This window comes from Photinus pyralis, unplaced genomic scaffold (assembly GCF_008802855.1).
Source record: "Photinus pyralis isolate 1611_PpyrPB1 unplaced genomic scaffold, Ppyr1.3 Ppyr1.4_LG5, whole genome shotgun sequence".
NCBI lineage: Eukaryota > Metazoa > Arthropoda > Insecta > Coleoptera > Lampyridae > Photinus > Photinus pyralis.
In genome coordinates this window covers 10,912,015-10,927,962 of record NW_022170596.1, presented here as the reverse complement: position 1 = coordinate 10,927,962, position 15,948 = coordinate 10,912,015, and the positions used below count along the sequence as shown (strand labels likewise).

Here is a 15,948-nt window from a genome sequence, read left to right as displayed (position 1 = left end):
TCTTCATGGAGTAGAGTTTTAACTAAAGTGTACTCGACGGATAGGTACTCATCAAACGTGATTAAAAGAATGTTATCAATATGAGTAGCGTACAGATGCTGTAATGCATTTACCCGTAAGTTTCTTTCTGGGGCCTACGGTGACGCGATATTTTGTCAACACTTCTGGTTCCAGGATTACCTATCCATTTGCCTATACAAGAGTAGGGTTTTGAGAAAGCGAACTCAATGATGACTCGTATAAGAGTTTATAAAGGAAACGTAATTAACACAAATACTAATAGAGGGAGGTCGAAGTCCGAGAGGTTTTTACTTCGTCTGTCCCCTTTTGGTGTTGGACTCATGCGAGGGTTTGTGAATCACTTTTAATATGTACCTACCTATAGTAATAAAGAATTTAATTTTATGCTTTTATTTTCTTTATCTATAGGTTTTTATAACCTGCACGAGAAATCCAGGACTGAATAGGAGCGTGTAGTTGCTATAATGCACCTACTGTGAACTATCATCATCATCATTCGTCCATGGTGACCTGCATATTTTTTTCATCATTCACTAAGATCAATAGGACTCGATGGCAATGGCTTTTGAAATTTCTTTTGCATCAGGAATAGATCTTTGCACAATTCCTTAAGTATCTAAATATTCTTTAGAGTGACGCAATCGCCACAAAACATGGTTGAAAAAATTGATGCAGAAATCGAACTTGAACAACTTTCTTCATTTTTATTTCTTTAAAATTAAAATTAAATAAAATTTTCACTGCTTTGGTACCTAAGGTCTTGAAATTGAGGTAATACAGTTTAAGCTTGAGTTCATCTCAACATTCCGCTCAGGATCTTGTCAAACCTTCGTAAAGTTTTCAAACTGTTCAAACGTTTTGCACAATTTTTTCTTCGCGCCTCCAGCTTCCCTCAAACGCGAGTTTATCAAATTCTTTTCAATTTATTTTTCACTTTGCACTTAAAGTTTTCCCCGTGTTTTTCTTCTCAGAGCCCTCAATGCTAGGATTGGTTGGACGCAGTTCTCCACCCTTTCCTATCCTGCGCTAATCTTTTCATTTCTACATAACTGCCCTTTTGTTGCCTACGTGCCTAAACTATTTGGTCTATATCTAATAAAGCCTCTGTCGTCCTGTACCTTTCTCGTCATCTGACTTACCTTCTATAGCTAATTGTACTAATCCTCTATTCCTTTATAGCACTACATTTGGAATGCTTCTATCCTACATACTTTTACTTTTTCCTAATATCCATCCCGAATCTTTAAGCAGGTTCCGCTTTTGTTCAAATGCTTTTTACCACCCGAACTTTGGTAAGGGAGGTATTACAGGGGGTTAAAAAAAGGCTCCCTCACTTTTTTGACGGAAATACACGTTTTTAAGCACCCAGGAATCTGAATCAAACAAAATCTCGATGATGTTGGTCAGTCGGTCCATCTGTATACTGTCATTTCCGTCTAAACGGCTGAACCGATTTGAACCAAATTTGGTACACATATTCTTAGACATAAAAGAAAGAGCTGAAGAGCTTTTGGGTAGAAATCCTGCTTACTCTACTTATGGTTTCTATGTAGATTAAATATTGCTGGCGATAGCCCTGTCTGACCCCCCTCTGCATCTTGGCCGCGGCCTCATATCACTCTACGTTAATCACCGCTCTCTGTTCCCTTTCTATACTATCTCCTAGCTCTGCCATTATCGCAAATCAAATGCTTTTTCTAGATCTACGAGCCATATAAGTTGTTTTTCCTACTCTTAGCTCTCCTCTAATATTGTCCTAAGCGTTAATACTCGTATAGCTTCGCGCGTGTCACCGTTTTTCCTAAACCCGAACTGGTCATCCGCCAGCTTCCCTTATTCCTCTATCCTCTATTCTCCTATAAGGAGATTATTTTAGCTAGTTTTTTTATGCGTGGGCCAGTAAGCTAATTGTCCTGAAATGTCCGAATTTTTCTACGTCTCCTTTCTTCGGGATCATAATCAACCTACCATTTTGAAGGTCATCCGGCATCTGCCCTCTGTTTCGTATATATACTATTTGATAGTTTAAAGAGCCTATGCAGATGCTGCACGTTTGTTCCCGAGTGTTTTACTAATTCTGCTGATACTGCATCTGCTCCTGTTGCTCCTTTATAGCTTTGTCGAACTCTGACCTAAGTATACTAAACCCTATAGTTTTTGCCGTTTAATGTTTGGTTGCTGAATTCAGCTAACGGTTCTTATTCTGCCCTATAATACCTATAGTTGTTCTACGTACTCTTCCTATCCCTCTGATCGCTCTCCCTAAGGATCTATGAGTTCTTCTCCGTCTGCACCCCCTCCCCTAGTAATTATAAATTCTACCCTCCGTTTCCCCCTCCATCGTTCGTGTCACGTTTCCTTAAAATTGATTCTTCCTCCTTTAATTCTTAAGGTTTTCTCTTTTGTCAAATTCTCCTTAAGTTTCCCACATATTCCTGTTAAGCTTCCACCAATAATAGTTGCCAAATTTGTTTTAAGGTCCCATTAAATGTATTCTTCATAGTTCTTATGAATTAGTCTTGCCCCATTTACCTGCCACGGGTCACGACAAGTACGTCTCTTATTTCAAATATGGTCACTTGGTCTCCCCCACCGTATTTTGTTAATTTTTAATCCAGTATCCAACGCACACTCTTCTCTGAAACCCCCATTATATGGTGGCTAGAGCAAGGTAACTTTATACCCCCCTTTTGAGCCTCTAAGGTTATATTGTGCTTTTATCTACAATCCACCACTGCATAAAAAGCACCTCTCACATTCCCCTCAAACCTTGCTTAATCCCTTCTTAAATTTTCCTGTTTTTCACTTTCTCTGTTCAAATGCACCTCAGTTTCTGTCAGAGGTGGGTAAAGCCCTCTTGAAAAGGGCTTGAAGCACTAAGCACCGAGCAGGCGAGCACTTTGTTTTGATAAAAGTGCTTGCAAGCCCTAAGCACTTTTATGTGATTAAAGAGCTTGGAATTACCAAGCACTTTCTAAAGTAATTGAAAATACAAAGCACCAAGCCCTTGGAAAGTGCTTGAAGCCATTTAAAGTGCTTGAAGCCATTAAAAGTGCTTGAATCACAGTAATTGACAATATAAATTAATATAAATATAAACAATATAAAGCACCTTTCATATTACTGGAAACCAGGGTTTCTAGTCTATAACTTTTGATTGAGAAGCTGATCGAAAAAGTACAAATTGATTTGGATTCTATGCACCCAAATTAATAAGAAAAAGTGTTTTTCCGAGAAATTTTGATGTAGTCGATTTTTGGTAAAAAAGGAAGGCTATACACTGCCTTTTTTTGAGCCCCGAAAAAAAAATTTTCTCAGATCGACCCGGAAAAAATATTTTCTTATAGAATGTGGCCTGTAGAATCGATAACTTCAAACAGTTCCAAGATTGGGCTACTAGTTCAAAAGTTACTGCCCTTTGAATTTTTTTCAAAATTGGTTTCTAGCCTGCTGGAAACACTTTAAAAAACACGCTAGAAACAGTACTTCCGCATCGTAATTATACTGGAGGAATTAGTGGTTTTATCGCTAAAGTTTTGCTTGTCCAAATTTTCGTTTAAAACGATTAGGTAAACAAAAAAATGTTGTTATCGGTACAGTACTCTCCCCGTACCCATGGGTAATGACTAATGTAGAAATAATAACTGCATGTGCTATAAAAGTAGGTACCACAAGAAAAAAATCCAGAATGTTGCTGGGAAATTCCTTGACACTTGTTACTTGTAAGTACGTACCTACCGAGACGTATCTTCTGAAATAATTGAAATTAGTGATAGTATTACGTGAAGAAATGCACAGAGAAAATTTGTAAACTTTTAGTAGGTATGTACAATACGAAAAACAAGAAGTCAAAAGTGGGATGTGCAGACTGCAGACTAGAAGCACAGAACACGTAGGTAACGTCAGAGTAGGCGTGAAGGAATGAGTAAGACTAAGGGTTTTCTAAATTCGTCACCTAATTCACGATAAGAGCTTCGTTATGAAAGTGCTTGATGCTTTTTGTAAGTGCTTGAAGCCCTTAAAAAGTGCTTGAAGCCCTTAAAAAGTGCTTGAAGCCCTTAAAAAGTGCTTGAAGCCCTTAAAAAGTGCTTGAAGTTCTTTGAAAGTGCTTTAAGCTCTTTGAAAATGCTTGAAGCTCTTTATAAGTGCTTGAAGCTCTTTATAAGTGCTTGAAGCCCTTGATTAAGTGCTTGAAGCTCTTTAGAAGTGCTCGAAATTGTATGAAAGTGCTTCAAGCAGTTCAATAGGGCTTGAAGCTCCAAGCACTTTTAAAAAGTGCTTGGTAATTGAAGCACTTTTTCCTGAATTAGAAAAGTAATTGAAGCACAGAGCTCTAAGCACTAAAAGTAATTGAAGTCCTTTAGCAAGCACTTTTTTTCAAAGCACTGCCCAGCTCTGGTTTCTGTGATGTTTTGCCCAACATTTCTTAAGTTACTCTAAACTTCCGTTCGATTTCTTCCTTCAAACTCATCTGCACTACTTCTCCTTAAGCATCTTCATGTTTATCTTCCCTCAAGCTTAAGTGAAATTTTATTGCTACTTTTTCCATAGTTCTTTCTAAACTCAGTGCAAGTTCCTCTGTATCTTTCCCAGACTCCTTCAAGTTCCTTAAACTGCAGTGCACATAAGATCTTGTTATTTATACTGCTAACTTGCAGTACAAGTTACTTGCTAAACGCCTAATTTGCTTGCACAGATGTAACAATAATATTGCCAGCCATCTCCATGGGCAAATAGTGCCATTTACCTACAACTGGAGGTTTGCTAAAGGTAAAGCTCTTCATTTCATATTTTATTGTCAAAATACATTTGCTATTCATAAGCAACATTAAGTTATGTATACAAGGAATTATTGGTGCAACTAAAAAGATGAATACAAAGCAAATTTAATGAGACACTTAATTTACATAGCCAAATTTCAGTCTGTTTACTGAAAACCAAAGGGTCTACCATAAATAAATCACAATTTTATTGTTATCCTACATACTAACTAAATATTTGACATTTTGAATAATTCAAAGTAATCAACAAAGTAATAATAAATAACCAAGAACATATTACAGGTAGCCTCGTATAGCCACCCATACAAAATTAGCTATTAGGATTTTTTATTTAAAATGGATATTCCTAATCCCACTGCAGCTCCGATAGCTAACACTACACCACCGGCGACCGCCATTCCCATCAGCCCCTCCTTGTCCATTTTAGCCTTAATCGTCGTTTCCAACGCTATCACTTGCGAATTACCAGGTTCAATGTTTAAAAATGAGCGTACGTACTTTAAGGCCTCGGTGTATTGCTTTATTCGCGCGTTGCCAATTGCTAAGTAGTACAGATAATCCCTCTGGCCCTCCTCGTGCGTTCGAAACAACTCCTGCAGTAAAAATATTCCCTTTTTTATGTCGGCCGGATACTTGCTGCGTACGAGACACCAGGCGTATTCGAATTGTGCTTTCGGGGTGACATCCTGCTTGTATAGTTGCTCGTGATATGCCTTTTCGAATTTCTGGAACAATTACAATTTATATGAGGGCAAAGGTTAGCTTTAATTGTCATTCGATCATGGCTGTTTTAGTGGCAGGTGTTGCATTGTTGTCTTTCTAATGGATATTTCAGTTACGCTTTCGCAAATGTTAAAAAGAATTAAATCCAACTTTCGTAAGTTACTTACTTTTAATTCTTCGGCAGGAACAGTCTCTGTTAGTACGTCATCCATTTTATTAGGTTTTGTTTATAAATTTGTCGATAATGTAGATTTTATACAAGCGGGATTATTCCACCTCCCGAAATAGTGTATTTAATTCCTATGACTAGACTACCATACGAAATGATTTACTCGGACTTTGTATTCACTGCGTCATAATCCTCCAAAAGTTTCCTTTCGGTATCGGTTAGGACAGAACAGAAATTTGTTTCTCAGCTAAAAAGAATACTTTTCTACCTTCTTTTGTATTTCAATCATAGATGGGGCAACTACTGTTGCACTTACGAGGGCGATTTCATTAGTTCTGAACAACACAAATTAAATACAAGATAAGATAAAAGATAAAAGAACTGGATGTCAATTAAAATAAACAAGTCAGTAATTTGACATGTGAATCAACAAAATAAAATAAGTTACAATTCCTTACTGAAGTTTTCGTTTAGATCTACAAATTCCATTTCTTTTATAGTTTTATCTTAACAGAAGTGTGTCACTTTCAGATTCATAACCGTCTCGTTCATGGCTGCGTCATTCAATATTTTCACCTTAGCGGATATCCACCCTTCTGAGGTTTTATAATTCTTGTTCAAGTCTCCACAGTTCTGATAAAAACCTTACAAGAAGTGTACCCTGCCAAAGCGTATACCTAACATTCTCGTTCACAAATGAAAATCTCATTGAACACTTCTGTCTTGGCGGATGTGCACTTTTATCAAACTTTTATGAAACTCTCTTTCGCACCTGCAGAATTTTCTTAAATATTGGAACTTTGGAAAAGATGCAAGCGGTTAAATTTAATATGGGATAAATGTGCAATTATATGGACACTTTTAAGAATGGTATGGAAAAAAATATTGCAGGCCTGATTTATAATAAGCAAGAAAGAAACCCAATAAATATTATATGGGTTTGAAAGAGACATAACTTTACCAATGTTGACATTGTCAGTGGCAATCAAATATGCCATTGATACTAGCCTCACAGATCATACAACGAGCCTACTCAAAAGACGCATGAATGGCATCAGCATTTTTAGTCAGTTGTGTATATCTCACTTCACACTCGCATAATGTTTATTGGGTTTCTTTCCAGTTTATTGGCAAACATTTCTTCCATGCCTGTATATATTTTAATATTTAAAGGAAAGTATACCTAATTCTTGAATAGTGAATCAGCAAGCATTTTTTTTTGTAGAATCTAGGACACCTATGGAAAATTGCAGATTACGTAAATTGCAATTTTTATTGAAAATGTTGCCCGAACTGTCCCATATTGATTTTCTTTTCTTTCGTAATAAGAAATATTTTTTCAGGAGGACTGCATCCGTCGGCGCATTTTTTGGTTAATCAAGGGAGGGCCCAGTTCCAGGGGAGCTACTACAAGACAAGTGATCGAGCACAGAGGAACAAAATGAACCACTCACAGAGAGGCTACGTGGGTCAGGCATAGGCAAATTGGAGGAATAATGGATTAATTATTTGTTATTTGATTTGTTCTTACAACTTTCCATCTCAGTAATAACTTGTGCTCATATGTCATACAATTTAATATAACCCCTTTCTTTAAATATGTCTTAAAGGATAATGCTAGTAGTTTCAATTCTGTTTTCCAAAAGTTTGGCCAATTTTGCAGAAGCCTGCTTCTTGGTACATTCAAAATTTCTATCTTCAGAAATCTTTCCATTAGGTACCTATGCATTTTGAATAATCCACATTTCGCTTATCAAATATATTCAACCTACTTTTTCTAAATACTCGTAGAATGGAGAACTGTTAGAAATGTAAAACGCGTAACTTCTTCAGGAAAATGTCCAAACCTCCATTTCCTTACTAGCTGTCCAAACAGGCTTAAGGGGTTTAAATACGGAAACATCCTCCGGCCTTCGGCTGCGATCTATCAGTAAGTAGTGTTTGGAAATAGTGGCACTAAAATAATCCCATTTTTTTTTATGTCTTCTTAAATGGGAACGATGTCGCCATAACCGTTATATGTTCTTCTTCAAACGTAACCCTGTACATATGAATCTTCTTTATATTCTTTGTTATTAGCCGCAGTGGCAGAATTGTAACCGATGAGGTTGGCATCTACATTCTAAAGTGCGTTTTTTCTGCGAGTGGTGTGTAAAGCGTTATTTTATAGTGTCGTATTGGTTTGAAAATTGTATGCGAGTTGTTTAATTGTGCCCCCCGTGACAGACTAGCGGAGACAAACACCTCCCCGTGGTAACTTCGGGTATCTATCCGCAGACATTAATTATCGCCCCTTGAGAAAGGGCTTACGGTATTAGCCGACTTCGGTCGATCCGCGAACAGGCTAAGCAACCACGTTAGATACTTAGCTAGGGTTACCACCCCAGACTCCTCGATTCCTCAGCCGAGGAGGGCGCGTCCTACCTACCACGCAAAACTTTTTCCCAACCCGAACTGTTCCAGCAAGATGAGCTACAGCCCACACGGCTCGAGTCTCTATGAATGTTTTGAGAGAAATGTTCCCTCAGCCTCTGGTCTCTCTGAGGGGAATATTAGGTGGCCTGCACGCTCGCCAGACTTGAGCGTTTGCGATTGTTTCTTTTGGGGGTATTTGAAAGAAATATATATCGACGCTAAAGGGGTTCATCTTAGCGTTATAATTTTTAAAACGTAGTGTTACAAAATGTGGACTTTCACTTTATGATAAAAATATGAGCTTTTCCAGTATCCGAGACCATTAGTTTTTGATAATCTTCAAAACCGGGGAATCTTAAGTGCCCTGACTGCACAGCTGGTTACGCGCCAAGCTACAGCGGCGTGAGCGGTCAGCAACCCGTAACAACACCTCTCATGTTCACACAGCAGCCCCCACTCAACATCTTCGGCTTTTAAAACCTTCCTTAACTTTTGCCCAAGCTGCCAAGTTGATATTTCAAACCCACCGAGGGAAAATTGGGTGCTGGCTACGGCATACTTTAAACTGTTGGTGGAAAGGGAGTACATCCATGATATGCGATGTTTTTGATGTAACCCTTTCGGGATCGAATGTTTTTTGATCTACTAATCCACCCCTAAGACTCAAAAAAGGAATTGGACATGGCCACAACACGTGTCCAGAACGGTATCATAGACATGAGTAAACAGTGCATTTCCTTTAAAATCCCACATACGAGAGGTGACGGGGTAACCTATGGTGGGATAAGGATAACCGATAACGTGCAGCTCCCAAGGTCGTGAGACACGTCCAACAACTTTACCAAAATGACAGACCGGGGGATAGGTCGGCGGAATTGCATCACGCATACAAACGACTCCGTAGAGAATATAAATCTCTAATAAACGCTAAAAATAGCGTAAGTGATTATAATATTATATTACCCCCAATAGTTGTAATGATCCGTGGGACGCGGGGTATAAGATTATAAATTTCAATAAAGCTACTACTGTAACGAAGCACTTCTGAGTGGAGTTTACCGTTTCCGAGGTCCACCCTGTATAGTAACGATTGGTTTGGGCTTCGTTACATAGAAAACCGTAATTTCGAGAATTCTGCGCGATGCCATGGAGACCGTTCCTGTCGGAATTTGGAATTATTTTTGTAACCACCGAAGTGTCTTGTCCTGGAAAAGATGAAGGACAATTAATATTTTTTGGTTTCTGCGCCGTTAATTGTTTATAGGCCGTTTTAGTTCCTTATAATAAGTAAAAGCAAGGATAGAACAAGTTCCGAAGCGAGTTGTTTTGCCCGTTATCCGTTGGCGCCGTGCCTGCTAGAATGAGATAACCGCCAGCCGCCTTTATGCCCGAAATCATGTAATTAACATAAACTTAATTATTGTAAAGAGTTCACGCGCTTCCGTTTGGCCTTTTGAGTATGTATACTTAGCATGCACTAATTCAATGAGTTACAGTAAAGGAGCACCTACCGAGGATATTTTGGTGTCAAATTTTGCGCGCTTAATTAACGAATCGATTTCCAGATGTTCGAGAATTTTAGCACGAACAGTAGCCAAGTACTTAATTAAAAATCGAATTGATTGGTTGCGATATTGAATGCGCGACGAGTTGGATATTCCCTGTTCCACTTGTACCAAATTGGTTTTTTTAATAAGGAAACCCCTCAATTTTGGACGGATCTATCTATCTTTTTGCGTTCTACGTGCCGAAAGTAAGTTTGATCTTTTGCCTGTTTGACTGACCTTTGTCCGACCGCGATATTAATTTCCGTTTTTTATCCGTTTTCCCGAATTTGCCCGCTATAAAATTTTCCTACACGCATTGCGACCGCCAGCAATACTACTTATATGGTGATGAGGTTTGGGGAAAAATGGGCTAGTTTCCCTTGTCGACTATGGTCGGTGTAGTGTCCCTAATCGCCGATATGGACCATAAAAAAATCCTGTCGGCGTTCAAGGTTCCAGTTACAATTCCTTATTCCTTTAATCTTTAGACTTCCAACTGTAACATCAAACGGGTTATTTAATTTATTATTAAAATTAATTTATTATAAACGTTTGTACGATAATAACAATAACAATAATAAATACCTAACTAGCTACCACTATGAATAAGTCTCGATAATGTAATTAATCCATCCTAAGTAATTAAACACCATTGTGTAGATGCCATATTTATTACGTCGTCCACAGCCATCTCCAAAGCTTGTTATTCCTTGGATCGAGTATCGGTTGGGTTTAGTTCCGTTCCGAGATGGGCACATAAGCCCTCCGCCACTATCACCTGCGCAGGTATCGGCAATGCCAGACGCCCAACCAGCGCAAAACATGTTTGTCGTTAAAAAATACTTTTTGTATGATCTCGTGCACGTTACCCACGGTACCACGGGTATCTGCAACAGAAACCGTTTCCCTACCAGAAGACAAGTACAATTCTTACCTTGGCCTCGTGTAACACTGTCGAACCGTACTCGTCACTGCTATTCAGCTTACCCCATCCCATGACGGAACACATCTCTTCAGATTCGGGTTCCGTAATCGGCAGGCAAACAGGTGTTAAACTAACTGCTCGAGGTAATCGAAGGAGTGCTATGTCATTATCGACCGTTTGATGATTAAAACGGGGATGCGTGAATACTTTTTGGACCGTTAGCTCCAATTCTCGACCGTCGATGCTACTTAAATCGTGTTCGTTTAGGCGAACTCGTAGATAGCTTCTGACACAGTGACCTGCTGTTAAAATCCAGCGTGGTGCTATTAGTGTGCCGGCACAAAATACCTCCTGAAACGCAAAATGACTTTCAGCATTGAAGAAGATTTCATTTCTGCATGTGACTGGCAAAACTGAATTGTGAGGTGGAGACTCTTGGTTGGCAAAGAAATTGTTTACTACAGTAGCTCAGTTGAAAGAATTATTTTGTAAACAAACTGGTTCATTGAATCCATTCAATTTAATGGCATCAAATTGTTCGACCTTGATGCGACTGCCAAAAAGCTTATAAGTGGAATTACCTACTCTGTATCTATTGATAACAGCAACATGCCAAGGCCATTTGTACTTTTTCGCTTCTTTTCCACCGATAATCTTTAACATCTTCGTTTTTCGACGCGCTCTGCCACAATTAGGTTTCTTAACGTTAACCCGTTCATCCGTGCTTTGAACTTGTGGTGGCTTATTATTATACTCGTATCGTGTCGTGTCTAAAATTTGACAAATTTAATTGAACGTTAAATTTAGTCGACGAAAATAACCTATTCGTCTGCTATTCGTGTCCATTAAGTCTAACACATACCGCTCACATCTGGAATTGTCGTGGTAACAATACGCCCCTTGCTTTTGACGCTTCCTTTTCTTGCATTTTTCGGGTTTTCTGCACATTCTGTACCTGTACGTACGACATTTCTGGCTGCACTTTGACCATTTGGACCATTTAGTCCAAGTACGTCCTGGGAGTGACGCACCTCCTTTTCTCATATCGTCCTAAAATATCGCGACTCTGTTGAAAAAATGACGTAACTAGTAGTGCCAAATAAAAATAAATAGAAGCGGATTACGGTGTCATCTCAAATATGTTAGGCTATTAATAAATTTTGCAACATTACCGACCACCACTTCTGTTTATTTTGGCAAAATTCAAGCCCTTACGTCAACATGTATTATTCTAAAATCACCGTTCACTTGGCCTCTTCGGCGCCTTTGACATCGCCGCCTTGGACACGGCCGTTCTTCGTACAACTTCGATTGCTTGCACTTCGGGCTGATGCACTTCTTCATACGTCTCTGCAAACAATCCTCGCATCTCGACCATGGACTCCATTTTGTAAATAACGGATTCTTGGGACTGCCAGCGGCATGGTTTGAAGTCATCATTTCGTTTCGGAAACCTTGTCGGTGGTGGTCACTTTCAAATTCCGTGCTTAGATCATGGACGAGTACATGTCTAAATCTGGAGGGAATCTGTAACAATGGAAAGCTAAAATTCTTTCTATCGATTTATACATTGTGAAGCAAAAGAAAGCGTTCAGTACCTTTCCCGTCATTGGCATTTTTTCAATTAATTTGCGAAAGAAATCTTTAAACTCATACGGGTCTATTTGCCTGTAGTGAGAAAAATCGGTGGTTTGCAGGACCAGTGCAAACACCTATTATTAGTACAAACGCGGTACATTTTCTTTTACGAAAATTTCAATTTTCCGGGCTTCAAGAAGTTAAAGAAACAGAAGTAAATCATTTGAAGAACCCATCAGCGATTCGAATAGTAAAGAAATGGAACAACGTGAAATTTTAAACAACTCGATGACTAAAAGAATAGAAGAAATTGAAGAACTGGAAGAATTCGAGGATCTGGAACTCTGACAAACTTTTTTCTTCACTGTTTGGCGAGTGTCCTTGTTGGTCCATTAAGTGGAGTGGCCCGTTAATTTTAATTTTTGACCCTTACTATGACTTGCGATATCCATGTGATCCCGTAGTAATTAACCGTCCAATAAGTTTGACTTACAAGGCCGGCTCTCTTTGATCTCATGCAAATAAATCGAGATATTGGGTGATACGAACACAAGTTCATTCGTAATAAAATGGTAGCACTAATGGATTTACGTTTTACGTGGTGAAGCTTTTAGTAATCAAACATGGTTATGCACACCAAAGCATTACGTGCTCATAACTGACAATACAAATTTTTCTTACTCGATTTAGGTTTTTTGCGATTAATCTTTGTACGCTAGTGGCTTTGGCAAGGCACGAGTATAAGATGCTAATCTCTTAATTAGTAGAATTCCAATATCATTGTTTAATATGTATTGATTGAGTAACCCAAGGATATCGACTTATTTAGAATTTCTCTCCAGTAGGTCAGAGTTAATGGTAATTTTATTGGTCTTGATTGTTTCTTAATTTGTTTGTCGGGTGCAAAAAGTAACAAAAACATTACTGCCATTTTTGCATTGTTAAGGGAGGAACCTCAAATTCAACTTTCTAGCTTGAAGGTGTAAAACAGAAGTGCAGTGCAACATTCCTAAAAAGGAAGCTTGATGATTGTCTGATAAGTTTGAGTAGACCAAGGATGAATTAATAAATTTGAACAAAACCATTCCTGTTTTAGACGTTAAGTAATCGATTTATTACAACAGCAAGGACATTTTTTTCATAAGTGTATTTCAATATAATCTATTATTACCATAGTCTGTGATAATTGATCAGTTTTGTTGGACGTAATTTATTGTATCAGTTACGCCTAAGGGAGGGTAGAAATATTTCGCTTTATGTCTTCGGAGTGCAAGGTGTGGTGAAGCGAATATACGACATGAAGTACTCCAAAACTGGACCAAAGTGCTATAGGGCTGGATCAGCTAAAGTTGGAAGGAATGCCTGAGCGCCGGGAACTGGCCCTAAAGGCGAACTGATTCAGTCAGTCAACGAAATTAGAAAGGCGACAGGTACGTGTCCAGCACTACCGGTACAAGGCTAGGGCCGAAGATGACAACAACAGGTAAAGGGCGTACACTGTCAAGAATGGTTTCTGTACTGCAAACTTGGGAAGGAAGATAAAGCCCTAAGGGAAATAGCTGCCCTAAAGGCTTGAGAGTCTAGAAAGCCCAAACCGAAAAAGATACAGTAACTGTGGAAGAATTCATTGCTGACGAAGAAGAACTGGCAAGAGAAACCGTTTGTAGGAAAGACGAGTTAATGAAGGATCTGAGAAGCAAAGATTACAAGACCCTTTTTTACGATTTTTTCGATATATATCATGACTATGTACTAAGTAGGTTGAAAGAGTAACGAAACGTGTTAAATTTTTGGCAGCCTTTTTAGTGTCCTGATTGCGAAAAACAGATGAAAATTCAAAAAATGGGAAAGGAATTAATATAATAGTAAAACATTCAAAATCTCTTAAAAATAACCCTAACTCAAACCAAAGAACGTCTTTTTTTGTTCAATATAAGACACTATAAAGTGGCAGGGGAAGAACTCCATTAGCTAGATTCGCAAGAAAATGTCTCCAAAAAATTAAATATGAAACCCCAATCAATTCTCTACACTAGAGCACGACGTGTAGCGTAATTTATGTAGAGGAATAAAAGTGTGCCTATGACAAATGGCTGTTATTAATTTTCATTATACGACTATGTTTGCCAAAACATTATTTTTGAGTACAATTACCTACGATGATGAAGCAAATCTACAACAGGGCTAAACATTTTTTTTGTACACACGTGTCATACCCACCTCTTTTGCATGTCGCTTATTAAATCGGCTTACTTATCAACTCTTCGTAATACACAGTAAAGTAAATAGACCACTTTTAACAGTCAAGGTAATCTGTTATCAGGACACAATTTACCTCACGCAGCGTACCGTACAAATTTAGTTTGATGTTAATACTTGACTCGAATGCTTTATCCTAAGCATAGCGACATTGAGGCAATATTAAGGGTGAGTTCTTTCAATGAGTAGTTTACCTTAGTTGCGATAAACAATTATTTAAAAATTATTCCGATGAGGGCGACCAGCAATTAAACCTAATCCGTGTGCCATCCATGGGTTAGGAATCTTCTCTTTGAATACCAAAAACGACTGGGGACATAACCTCAGAGTAGGAAGTTTCTTGCTCTGTGGACATAATCAAGTGTGCTCGCTACGATTATATGTCCGTCTGGCATCCATGTATCTGACATGGAGCTCAAATCATTAGCATTTTGCTTTACAGACTCGGTATAAGCATAAATAGGGTTGCCGAGGGAGTGTTATATAACCATATCAGGTGCTAGTGCTTGTGGTTGCAACTGGCTCTTCTTTGAGTAATTTTTAGGAACAGATTCACTACTACTGTTAAGGCTAATGATGGGGTACTTTTGATGTCTTGCATCCTAACGGATTTCGAGATCCTTGGCCAAAATTTATCGTTTTGCTTACAAAACGTTTTGTGTTCGTATCCTGACTACGAAATAAAATAAAATGAGCAGATCAAATTAGATCAGGATTATGAGCCTTTGGTTCAAGTGTGTACCGCTTCTAACTTACAACAAATGTTACAAAGTGTATCGAAAGTTGGGATCAAAATTTAAAACCTCAAAAAAATGTTGTACACAACACAAAATCACGACGTGTTTTTGTTTATGTACAGAAATGAAATTATTAATTTTCATTAAATTTTTCGAAAACATCATTTCCGGGAAAATTACCTATCATGATCAAATCTTGGTGTCAACACACGTGCATTTTGGTTATTAAATCGGTTGCCTTCAAAGATTAATAAGCGTAAAATATTTCGAAGCGATTTGAGCGTTTACTCATAGTTGTTGGTCACACTAAAGAAAATGACCTGTTTTATATTAGTCACGGTTATCTGTTATCAGGGGAGATTTTACACATAAAGTTAGTTTAACGTTAGTGTTCGACCCGAATGTATCATCTAAACCGTTATAGCGATGTTGAAGAAATATTAAGGGTGAGTTCTTTCTCTCACTAGTTTACCCTTAGTTGTGGTAAGGAATTATTTTACGTATAGGTAAATCAACATGAAATGTGAAAATTTAGCTCACTGCACATTCTAATCTGGTATGAATTTTACCCTTATATGAAATTATGGGATGGTGGGAAATTGCTTTACCGAGTTGAGCATAATATGGTGGCCATCAGTGCGACCATGAAAAATATTCAATTTTTACGGGTTTTTGCTTATAACTAGCCATCACCTTTTCCCAAATCACTTTTTTAAATTAAAAATGACGTGGTACTAAATTTTTGGAAAGAAAATAAAATAAATGCTGGTATTGGACAAAATGTAAGGTCCTG

The 15,948-nt window shown here is 38.2% G+C and overlaps 3 protein-coding genes across 3 annotated transcripts in view; 1 reads left to right on the top strand and 2 right to left on the bottom strand.

Annotated features, from left to right (window-relative positions):
- The window catches only part of LOC116171081, a 194,677-nt gene that overhangs the window by 149,345 nt on the left and 29,384 nt on the right, over positions 1-15,948 (top strand). The window lies entirely within an intron of this gene.
- On the bottom strand, positions 4,969-5,850 carry LOC116171087 (mitochondrial fission 1 protein-like). Its single transcript, XM_031487755.1, has 2 exons — positions 5,693-5,850; positions 4,969-5,527 (listed from the first exon to the last, which is right to left on the bottom strand). Exons 1-2 carry the CDS (start codon positions 5,735-5,737, stop codon positions 5,120-5,122), a joined length of 453 nt encoding a protein of 150 aa, XP_031343615.1. The 5' UTR covers positions 5,738-5,850; the 3' UTR covers positions 4,969-5,119.
- LOC116171079 (trypsin-3-like) lies at positions 10,164-12,199 on the bottom strand. Its single transcript, XM_031487748.1, has 5 exons — positions 11,797-12,199; positions 11,403-11,631; positions 11,167-11,351; positions 10,591-10,932; positions 10,164-10,543 (listed from the first exon to the last, which is right to left on the bottom strand). The coding sequence occupies exons 1-5, from the start codon at positions 12,019-12,021 to the stop codon at positions 10,256-10,258; spliced, it is 1,269 nt and encodes a 422-aa protein (XP_031343608.1). The 5' UTR covers positions 12,022-12,199; the 3' UTR covers positions 10,164-10,255.